Here is a 12,125-nt window from a genome sequence, read left to right on the forward strand (position 1 = left end):
GCATTGCTCTATTCTATGAAATAGCAATGCTTTTCAAAAATTGTGAGTAAACATAATAATTTCAATGTATGTGAAGAAAATGAAAAGAATCTGAGCTTTAGGTCCAGGCAGAACCTGTGTTTGAATGGCAGGTCTAGCCCTTTCTAACGTGCATGACAGCAGTGAGTTGATGCATAACCTATCGCTCCTTAACCTTCTCGTATCAAAATGGGAATAGAATACTTACCAGCAGGACTGCTGTGAGGATTAAATGAAAGTATAGTCAATTAATTAGGTCTCCTTTTTCACTTTTAATTTGGCAACTATATCATTTTTAGCATGTAGGTATGTACATAGGTTTATATGTCAGTTTGCACTTAAGTTTCAACCCAGTTTTATAAAAATTAGACGCAAAATAGTCTTCCCAACAACCCTTCAGGGCTTACAGAAGCAGAAAAGAGAAAATAGAGTATTAACTTTACTTTATATACACACACACACACAAATAAGTCCCACGAAGAGTGAATCACCAAACCAAGCCTGAAGTGCCATCTGAAGCCTGTTGTTAATTCTTACACCACAGGATGGGGTGGGGGGCGGGGAGAGGGCATGTGTACTTAGAAAGAACATGTCAGTGATTTGATTATTTTTGTTTTTAATCCTGACCCTTAATTTACGTTGAAACGTCCACAGGATGGGGCCGGGGACACGTGTACTTGGAAGAAACGTATCAATGAGGTGATCATTTTTGTTTTTAATCGTGATCCTTAATTTATTTTGAAACGTCAGAGAACGTCAGAGGGGAGCACGAGCTGTTTCTGTGGCTCACAAGGGACGTGGGCAGCAGGAATGCAGAACAGCCACGCCAGGCTCACACTGGCCCTTCGAAGGCGGCCGTTCCTGCAACCAAAACCCGAAAACGGCGTGGCCGACACCCACCTTTCTTTTCCTGGGAATGGGCTCGTCGAAGAGCAGGTTGCTGGCCTCCGCCTCGTCGATGCCGTCGTCGGGCTGCGGTTGCGGCTGCGGCGCGGGGCTGCGGAAGGGCTTGAAGCTGTCGGCCGACAGCGGCGGCGACGGCGTGGACGGGTTGGACTGGTCGCTGGGGGCGCTCCAGCTCCAGTAGCCGCTGCTGCTGCTGCTGGAAGGCACGCCTCCTCCCTCCTTCCAGGATCCGCTGAGGCCTTCTGTCCGTGCACACAAACACAGTGTCAGTGCTGTCAGCGCAAGCTGGCTGTGTTCCGGGCGGAGCGTGGGGGGGGGGGGGGGGTTGGGGAGCACGGGGGGGGGGGGGGGAGGGGGAACCTTGATTCTATGCTCTTGAAAGCGCTTGCAGCCCACTCCATACTTTGCAACGGCTGCGTATGTAACATTTACTCAGAATCTCAAAAAAAAAAAAAAAAAAATCGCATCGTATTATAGTTGATAAACATTTCGCTATTTTAATCACATAACAGGTTTTTCTAACAGTTTTCTGACGTGTGTTGTTTTGTTCAACACTAGCTTCTCAGGATGACAGTGGAAATTATATGAAAATGAGAAAAAATAAGATGTTCTTGTTCACTAAGTTTGGGGAGCCCTGTATGTATTTATTGACTACATTTCTAAGAAAGAAATCATTGGCACTGGTCTCCCCCCACCCCCATCCCCTATTTTAACTTTTTAAAAGGAATTTCTCATAGGTCTGTGGTCCTTGGATTACATGTATAGAAAAAGTTAGTCTAAGGTTTAAGAACCTAAGAGAATAATTTCTGTATAGTTACCTAAAGCCATCTACCTTATTTTAACAGCTGCTTATTATAACAAATGATAGTGCCTTACATTTGGTGAATGTTTTACATTTCACAGAACTCATTCACACAATCGCATGCATTCTCACAACATCTGTCTCTCAGAGTAAGGACTGTTATGCCTACTGTACAGATGGGGATCCTGAGGCACCAGGATGTTAAGTGACTTGTCACATGACTACTGTGTAACCCTGTGGGCATGAGGCCCAAACCCTGGTCTACCCATGGGTCTTTCTCCTTCATGCATGTGGGCCCTGTGCTGTGAGCAGCCTCCTTTGTCTCCAGCAAAATGGAGATCAGAGGAGAATTTATTGGTAATGATTACTGGTAAGACTGGTGTTGAATTTTACCTTTCCACTCGTGGGGAAACATTATGAAATGTCTGCTAATGTAGAGAGATCTTTGCCCAGTTAGGATGTCTTTGGGCAGGGGGCAGGGGGGGGCTCTTTTAATCACTGAAGATTTGCTTTACCTTTGGAGATACCCAATCTTAATTAGCACTTGCATAAATTCTACCTTCTTTTTAAAGGATAATTTCTGCTTCATATTTATATGCATTCTGAATATATTAAAACTATAGTCTAAGTACATGGGGGGAAGAATCTCAAAATGCCTCATTAAAATATGCTGCTAACGTCTGTGTAATTAGTAATGAAGGTAAACAGTAGACTAACATTCATGGAAAAATTTATTAACCACTTTCACATAATTCTAGATTTCTAGTGTCTTCCTCAGCCAGGTCAAATAAAAAGTTCACTTCCGAGACTGGAGTTTGAAGTTGAAATGCCAGATGTAAGTTACCCATATCATTAAAACAAGGCTCTAACAGAATCCAGTGGTCATTTATGCGGGCTCAGACCTCGCCGGCCTCAACAAAACCAGATTAGCATCTCACCTCTGCAGTCTACACAGAGACTGATGTACTGACGGGACCCAAGTTGCCTGTAGAAAATAAGAAACCTCCATTCAGGACAACACGACTTCAAGAGGAGCCTAATGTAAGGCCTTAGTAATAGAACCTGGTGTGAGACACTTGCTTGGCAGGCTTATGAAGCTTATAAATACACTGCAGTAGGCACTTACAAAACAAAATACGTTCATGGTGCTAGATGTGTAATCATGCTCACTGTGAGGAACTGAATTTATTTTGAGAATCAACTATGATTATAGTGTGGTTACCTTGCTTCGTGTCAGTGCCAAAAGTTAATCTGTTTACTTGTGAATGACCTTTAGAAACACTATTTAAACAGAAGGATAATGTGATATAGAATATAGAAATAGATTTTTCAGAAAAAAATCAGAACCAATTCAGAGTTTTCCTTTTTTGTTTGTTTTTTAAGAGGATCCTGTCTTCTTAAATAAGTATTTGCCCAAAATGCAGACATATACTGCTGGACTCTTACTCTCTTTGCAGATCCACATCCTGACAAAATGATTCTTCCCAGAAACAGAAAAGGATCACGACAGTTTTTTTATTTCTAAAAAATTTGGTAATTCCTTCATTATCATAAACTGCTCTCCTTTTTTAAAGAATTTGCTTCCTGTTGTAGACTAAATGAGAGATAATAGACAATTTGGGATTATTAGTTGGGTAGTTATTTTTTAAATCATAATGAACACTGAATTACTTTCTTTATAACTATGCTAACAAAAGTTTTCATTGAAGAAGTGAACACTTTATTTTGATTCTAACCTTTTAATACAAAGGAACATTAAAGATGTTCTCAATTAAAAAAGAATGCAATAAATGGTATTTGGTAAAAATACCAAAATGGTAAAAATGATGAATACATTAAAAATATACTTTTTCTCCTCTGAGGATTCCATGAAATTCTGCAATTCCTTTCTCCTATGATTGCTTTTGGGGGTGCCTTCGGTTTTGCTTTCACTGTAATCTTTCTTTAGTGGCGTTGCCAAGCTGAGAAAGGGAAGTCAGGATACCTATTTTCCAACATGCCCCGATCAGGTCATTTAATAGGAACGGTTAGGCTCATTTCAAGAGCACCTTATACCCCAGGTGGATTGGAGTGAGTTGTGGTCAGGACTCACCGGACGTTCAACATACTTATTTTAACACCTCTTGCTTAAAACCAAATTATGTGTGAACCATAGCTCAATCCCATAATTGACTAGACTGGCTTTTAAGAGAAGGTTTTCTCTTGCTGCAAAGTTTCATCCAGTGGTCTCAGTGGCTGACATTTCAGTGAACTGAAGTTTGAACTGAAGTTCAGTCTGCCTTCCGCCCAGGGGTTGTCCGCTGTGAATAATCTTGCCAAAACCACCTGTGACCTTCTACTTGATGCAAAATTTAGTCCTTCTCATGGTTGACCTTTTGCACCATCAGAGTCTCTCCCTGAAACACGCTTTTCCCTTGGCTTGCATGCACACTCTCCTGGTTCTCCCTTACTTCTGTGGTAACCCGTCAGGCTCCCCTCAGGCTCTTTTCCCTCTGCTGGTCCCTGACTTGATGAAGGGCTTTACCATCCCCCTTAGCCATCCTCTCTTTACACTCTTTTTACACAACTCCCTCGAGGTGATCTCATCTCTTCGTATGGCTTCCCAGTTCCACACGGAAAGCCCAGGCCTCTGTCCTAGGTTGCACCCAAATCTCCACCAGACATGGACCCTTGAAAAATCCTCAGGTTCTGACTACTAAACATGTCTCAAACCAGACTTAGCATCATCTTCAGAAACCCCACGTCGTGTTCAAACATTTGCCCATAGATCTATTTCTCTACTCTGTTCTATCTTGGGGAGTGGGCCTCTTCTGGAAGCACACCGACTGCCGGGAAGTCACCCTCGCTGTTCCCTCTCCTTCATCCTCTCTGTCCATCACTCAGTCCTGTCGACTTTACCTTCTTCACATTTCTCATTTATGTCCTATTCATCCCTACTGTGACCACCAAGGCCCAGGACGCTCACATAGTTCTGTTTTTTGGTTTTGCCTGTAAACCCAATCATAACTTTCCAGTGCCCACATCATAGCTATCCTACAGCCTCAGATTAATGTCCAAACTCCTAGGCAGGAACACATAGCTCCTCTTGACAGATCTTGGGTCAAGCTTTCCCACTTCATTTCCCTCCTAATTTATCACACTGAATTATATGTGTCAATATTATATCACGACTAAGCAGATCTGGAATTAGAAAGATATGGAATAGAATTTCAGCCAGCTCTGCTGTTTAAACGTCAGTTAATCCACATGTGCCTCAGTTTACTCATCTGTAAAACAGTGATAATAACATCTCATAGAGTTGTGAGAATTACATGATAAAAAGCAAGCTTAGTACTTGGCATACAGTAAGTGCTTAATAAATGCTAGCCATTAATATGATAGTTTTTTTTTTTTTCCCCAAAGGAACTGTACAATACGAATGATTATGAACACTGTTTTCAATGATGTATTCAAACCATCTAGCATGGTACCTAATAAATATATATTGAATAAGTGAATGGACTACATACTTTTATTTGATTAATAGATATTATTCTATTGGGACAATACTTTTTCAAAATATTTAATATTCAGAGTTCTTTGATCCAACTGCCTGTCCAATTGAACAGAAATAATGCTGGTGAAAATAACTTCATTGGACCAATCTCCATTTATCTAGGAAAAAAGGAACACAGGCACTGAAAGATATGTTCTGGACAGGTGATGGAGCTCAGTAAATGTGAGCTGAATGGATGGATGGATGGAGGGATGAGATGCTGTGAGGTCTCTGGGGAGATGAGGAGGCTGATAGCTGTGAGGTCTCCCTTTCTTCTACACATACTTCCCCCTGCTTTCTGCTAATGGGTGGCAGTTACTTGTTTATTGTGTTTGATAGGAATGGGAGCCCTCAAAGAGAGGCTCTGTTCTTGGTGTCAGGGGGCCCTTCCCTGTGCCCCAGACCCCAGGCTTACCATTTGGCCGCACAGGAGGGCTTCGAACCAAAGGGCTGGTGGACAAGCTGGTTAGTACCATTGCTGCTGTCACCTTGTCCATGTCCAGTTCCTCTGAAGATTTCCTGTCAAACAGGGTGGGGGGGGGGGACACTGTTATCTGTGCTTACTCTGCCTACAATGGGCCACGTACCCCACAAGTACCATGTATCACATGCTACTACACGTATTTGCTCCTTTAACTTATCCCCGTGAAAACCCAAAGGGTTGTTAGCTTTATTGTATAGATCAGGAAGTTGAGGTCCAGAGGTTAAGTGATCCAGTCAAAATCCTATAGGATGAGGAAGAGAAGGATTCATTCATTGGATATTTATCTGACAAGTGTTTTATTGAGAGTGTAGGTTAGACCTATAACTACAGGTTAGACCTTGTTCTAGGCACAGGTGACACACAGTGAACAATAGACAAGGCCGGTGGGGAGAAACACAATTATCAGTAAACAGAAAAAAGGGAAGAATAATTTCTGATAGTAACAAGTGCTACGAAGGGTATAAACAGGTTGGCGTGACAGTGACTGAGGGCGGTTGCACTCAGGGTGGTCAGGAAAGGTTTCTCTGAGGAGATGACATCTGAGGTGAAGTGTGAAGGGGGAGGGGTCAGTCCTAAGGAGGTAGGGACATGCCCTCCTAGCAGAAGGGACAGCTGTGTAAAGGCGAAGTGGCAGGAATGAGCGCCAGATATTTGAAGAACCACCTACTTTGGGTGAGAAGGGGAGAGGGTTGCAAAGCTGGTCATGTGGAGTCCTGTGGCCATGGGAGCGACTTCAATTTTATTCTAAGTGGAAGGCATTAAGCAGGCCTAGTGACACAATATGATTAAAAGTAACTACCTGAGCTACTATATGGAGAATGGACTTTAGGGAAGGCAGACTAGAAGCAGGGAGGCCAGTAGGAGAGACCTGCTAGGAGTCAAAACAAGAGGAAAAATAGCGGCTAGGACTAGGGTGGGGACAGTGGCAGGTAATCTGGCAGGACTGGCTCATGCACCGAGTGTGGGAAACGAGCAAAAGGGAGCAATCCAGGCTGGCTCCCAGGCTTTTGGTGTGAGCATTCACTAGAGCCATTTACTGAAGTAGGAGAGAGTGGAGGAGAAAGGCAATTAGAGGTATTTAAACTCCTGTGCTCTGCTTTGCTATACTCTCCTAGAGGAAGGATAGGTCATAGGAGTAGTTACCATGCTGTTACAGTGAAGAGCCACTGGTAATCATTCATTGAGATGGAGAGGTTACTCTGGTTCATTAATTTTGGCCGGTGAACCCCGAGTGAAGGTTCCTGAGATAATGGTCATTGTGAACTGGAGTCAGCTTGTTGAAGCTTATTTCAACAAAGAAGTTAATATCAAGAGGCAAAGACTTACGTAATACATTGACATCAGATAAATTGTGCCACCTCCTGAGAGATGAACATTTTCCATTTTCAAATTAGGGAACAGTTGAAGAAGTACAACAGAGGATTAATAAACCATACTGACAAATGAATGTCACGTTGGCAAATACGGCTTTCATTCAAGGGGTGCCGTATAATTTGTAAAAGCAATGAACTCTTAGAGATTGAGACTTTATAGCATCACTTCACAATACACTGGGAAAAGAGATTCATAAATTGGAGAAAAATCAAAGTATCCCCAAAGTTAGGGGCTGCTTAATTAATTTCACCACGACGTCATAAAAATCATTACAGTTCGGCTCTCCAATGTCCACGATGACACTGAATTACTAAACAAAGCTTAGTCTTTCCATCCTAGGTGCCAAAAGATGAGAATCTTTCAAATTTCCTTCTATAGTTCTTCTCAAAGCACCTTCCCCTCTTTCTTGGCAAATTGTTCTATCAAAAGACAAATTAGGTGTTTTTTTTTTTTTTTTTTTAACAGAGAATGGCAATTCAATGCTTCTAGAAAGCAAGCTTGAAAGTACACAGTGAAATTCACTTTGCAGGAGTTTTCAAGACAATTTCATACACTTACGGGGAAAAAATGCTCATTCATTTGGCACACAATTAAAAGATTTTACAACATCCATAATTTACACGAGCCTCATACTTGGGAGGAAAGGTGATGCCAATATCTTACAGAAACAAAGCTTCCTGAAACAGCACCAGAGAAAGAACTCAAAGTGCCTTAAGATAAATTTGAGTGTGTTGTTGACTCTATCTCCCTATGTAGTCACAGGGGGAGGGAGTAATTGGAGGCCTTGAAGGAGAAAGGTTTGCTCTACAACCTGCTGTCTAGACCTTGGGGTTCCCCTGCTGGTCTGCCCTCCCCAGAGCCCAACTGTCAGGATCACTCCATGCCAGTGGGGGGCACACAGGAGCAGGCTGCTGTCGTGTCTTTCAAGACTGGATTACTGGAGAGGCTGACTTCTCTTTCCAACCGTCCGCCTTCTCTTTCTCTTGTAACAAAAGGCTTGAGAACCAGGATAAGCAGTATGAGCTTGGCACAGAGAAATGGCATGACTAGAGGGAGAAGTCCCGTTGCCCTCTGGGGCTTGCTATACAGTCAGGCCTTTCCCCCCACTTACATCTTTGTTTCAGGGACCTTTATTTTTCCTTCCTCAATCTGCTTTGTATCTTTTTGGATTTTTTTTTTTTTCACATCTAAGGCGAACATTTTGTTTTAGAGGTCTGACTGATAATTAACTCAAAAGCCGATCTATTTTTTAAATATGAAGATCAACAGGGAATGTATCATTATAAAATACGCACTTGTTTTGCACTGCCGACGTCTACGACTACATTTCAAAACAATTATTGAGTGTCATAAACGGATTTCTGACCAAGAGTGAAAAGAGTAATAAACATTAGAACGATTAGAGCGTTTTTGTGTTTGTATTTCCTCTGACTTTCCCACTGGCATTGGAGGCCACTGACAACAATAATAAAAAAAAAAAATCTAAGGAATACGTTGTTACTGATTCAATTAACCTGTATCTCTCTGGGAGTATTTTCTCAGCTGCATGAAATGTTACCAGATGATGTGGTCTTGTGCTGAGTTGTGTTTTTGTTTTTATCTTTGTTTAATTTCTTTTGGTTCAGTACTATCTAATTACTGATTAATTTGGGCTGCAAATTCAAATCCTTATAATTAAACAGGAAGAGATGATATACAAAGTAGAGTTTGTTACACTTTGAGAAAATTGCCAGAAAGGCCTTCTGGTAGGTTTACAGTTGTCGAGGGAGAAAGAAACCCACCAGAGGTGATGTGAAATATTCTTTCCTGATTTGAAACTGAATTTGAACCTACTGTTGAAAACCTTATCCACCCCATGTTTGCAAAAGGCTGAGGTCTTTTTCAATTAATCCTTCCTCTCAGACTTTGTTGAACATTATGGAACGTAGTAAAATTTAGAATTATTTTGACAATAGTAATACTTGTTGTCATCATATACAGGATTTGTTCCTCACGTTGACTTGGCTTGGGTGGATGAATAGGATTTCAAGATGACAGGATCCCATTTCAGGCAGGAAAGCAGGCAAGTCTTTGGCTTGCCGTCTGCTTAGAGTCCTATTTGAAGGATGTAGTGGGTGATGAGAGAGGACACCCCTGGGCCAGATCATGGGGCCTTGTGCCAGGCTAAGTGGTTTGTCGTATTCTTTTAAGCAGAGAGAAGCCACTGAACATTCATCAACCTGGGAGATGACCAATCTGTATTTTAGAAATGAATCACAATTGAAAATGTTTGGAAAGGGAAGGAGCTAAAGGAAGGCTATTTAGCTATTTATAGTTAAATCTTGACTCAAACTCAAAGTGTCAGACTAAGGGACAACTACTCTATGAAAAGAGGTATTTAGTCTATGGGGACAGGAATCCCTTGATATCTGGTAAGGATATATCCTGGACCTCTCTGGGAGAGGTGATAACGGTAATGGTCAAGAGTGCAGGCTCTGGAATTAGATCACGTGGCTTCAAGTCTACTTTGTGCCATTACTAGCTATGTGACCTTTGGTAAATCACTTGACATCTCTGAATCTCTGTTTCTTCATCTGTAAACGGAGGACAAAAAGAGATCTGTTGAGAAGATTCAGTGAGAAAACACACACGAGCACCAGGACACAGTCTCAGCCACTGTCAGAGTTCCATAGATGTTGGCTATTATCGACCGTCAAATTCACGAATATGCCCGTAGCATACCTCCCCCCTGAAAGAGGACAGTGTTAGGTTACTTCACTTGCTCTTCTTATGAGGCACCAGCACTAGCAGTTGTTCCTTTGGGGGGGGAGGGCGTGTTATTATCTTTCATGATGAACAGAACTGTTGTAAGTTCTTAGGAATTACTCTGTAAGACGTGGCAACTGGCTCATGGAGGGCCAGCTGCTGGTCCCTCACTGGAGCTTCACAGGACCTTGGCAACCACACAGCCCATGACATCATGGCTCTTGAGGGCTGTTCTCAAATAGCCAAAGTCTGGAAGGCGGTTTGGATTTTATGTGTAAGAGTTTCTGCCTTCAATCCTCAGTCTTGGGTACTAGCCATGTGCTAGGGGCTCTTCTAGCAACTGGAAACACGGTCTGAAGGAAAATCAGGCAGAGTCTGCGCCTTCCTGAGCTCTAGTCTTGAAAAACCAGTCCTTAATCAAACACACAGCAAATAAACATTAACCTACAGATGTGACAAGTGCAGGAAGGAGCGGTATGGATTTGAGGAGGCTCTATCTAGGCACCGCTGGGGAAGGGGAGACCCCTGGGCTGAGGAGAGAGCTTCCGGCTAAGGGGGACGGGAAGCGAGCACTGATGCTGCCTAAGAGAGCTCTGGGCTGGGTAGTGCAAAAGCAAGGGCAAGGCTCCTTCACAAAAGGAACAGAAAAAGGCTGAGCACAGTTAAGTGTCCTGTGCACTTGGAGAGGGGACAGCTGGGTGGGGCTTTCGAAGTTCTGTAAAGGTTTTAACCCTCATCTTAAAGGCCCCAGGAATCACTGAAGTGTTTTGAGCAGGGTGGGGTCGGAGAGGTCACGGAGGTTGGGGCGATGCTATCAGACTTGCTTTTCAACAAGCTCACTCTGGCTGTCGTGTGGAAAATGAGCTCCTTTGTTTGACAACCAATCTTTTATCTGAGGAACCGACTGCCTGGTGACTGTGGCAGCAGGTTGCAGAATGACATCATCTGCGACATGAAGAGGCAATCAGGAGTGTGGGCAGCCTCAGCCGACTCGGCCCCGGGCCCTGGGTCTTATGCTGGTCGGGCCCTGGGCGCTCGGCCGTGGCCTGTGCTGACAAGGCCACCTATTGTTTATACTGCAAGAAGCCTTTTTAGTTCTTTTGAGTCACTTCATGCCTGAATGCCATCTGCTTCGAGGGTGCATGCAAACACAGTCTCCCCTGGCTAACCCACCAGCTAACAGAGAAACGTTTTACACCCCGGAGAGCCATAAAAGACATTTATCTGCAATTAAAGCACTGTAGTAACAAACGGAAATAAAAATGAATAATACATTCCTTAGATTAGCACTAATCCAGTTCCTTAGCAACTACAGAAATCTGCTGTCTAGACCAAGTTTGATTACTTTTAAAACTTGTGATAATCCTAAAACAAGGAATGAAGTCAGAAAATGAAATCTCTTGTACAGAAAAGCCCACAGTAACCAGCTCTAATCTTGGAATTCTGGGAAGCTTTTACTAAGGGTTTGGAAAACTGGATTCAGTTAATTTTTAAATTCGATTAAGCACAAAACTTTGTTTCCTTTCTAAAGGCATTTTGTAGCAAGAGCAGGAGTCTCGTTAATGTTAACCCTTCCGATTTCATTTTAGTTTTTTTTCTTTTAAAGGCTCTAGGGAAGATTAAGGAAGCTACCTATTGCATAAAGTGTCTGGTGGGCTTGATCAAACGAGATGGGAAAATTAGAGCAAACACATCATAATACATAGGCAATACAGACTAGTACTTCTGAAGCTACCTGTGGTGAAGGATCATTTTATTTATTTTTATTTAGATCCAAGTTAGTTAACATATAGTGTAAAATGATTTCAGGAGAATGTACTGATTCATCACTTACATATAATACCCACTGCTCATCCCAACAAGTGCCCTCCTTAATGCCCATGGACCATTTAGGCCATCCCCCCACCCAACTCCCTGCCAGCAACCCTCGGTTTGTTCTCTATATTTAAGAGTCTCTTATAGTTTGCCTCCCTCTCTCTTTTTATCTTATTTTTGCTTATGTTCATGTTTTGTTTCTTAAATTCCACATGTGAGTGCAATCATATGATATTTTTCTATTCCATTGTGTGTATGTATGTATATATGTGTGTGTGTGTATATATATGTATACATATATGTATACATATATATGTATACATATATGTATACATATATATGTATACATATATGTATACATATATATGTGTGTGTGTGTGTGTATATATATATATATATATATATATATATATATATAACATCTTCTTTACCCATTCATCAGTCGA

General features: G+C 42.1%; 1 protein-coding gene across 2 annotated transcripts in view; it reads right to left on the reverse strand.

The window, feature by feature from the left end:
* Positions 1–12,125, reverse strand: part of ZNF704 (zinc finger protein 704) — a 239,579-nt gene that overhangs the window by 43,508 nt on the left and 183,946 nt on the right. For both annotated transcript variants that reach the window (XR_013553520.2, XM_060610787.3), the window contains exons 3-4: positions 5,677–5,780; positions 919–1,166 (exon numbers count right to left, since the gene is read on the reverse strand). Coding sequence is in view for 1 of the 2 variants with exons in the window: in XM_060610787.3 (XP_060466770.1) it covers positions 919–1,166; positions 5,677–5,780 (352 nt within the window). In the remaining variant the exon portion in view is untranslated. The remainder of the gene's footprint in view (positions 1–918; positions 1,167–5,676; positions 5,781–12,125) is intronic.

The sequence above is a fragment of the Panthera onca genome, chromosome F2 (assembly GCF_046562875.1).
Source record: "Panthera onca isolate mPanOnc1 chromosome F2, mPanOnc1 haplotype 2, whole genome shotgun sequence".
Lineage (NCBI taxonomy): Eukaryota > Metazoa > Chordata > Mammalia > Carnivora > Felidae > Panthera > Panthera onca.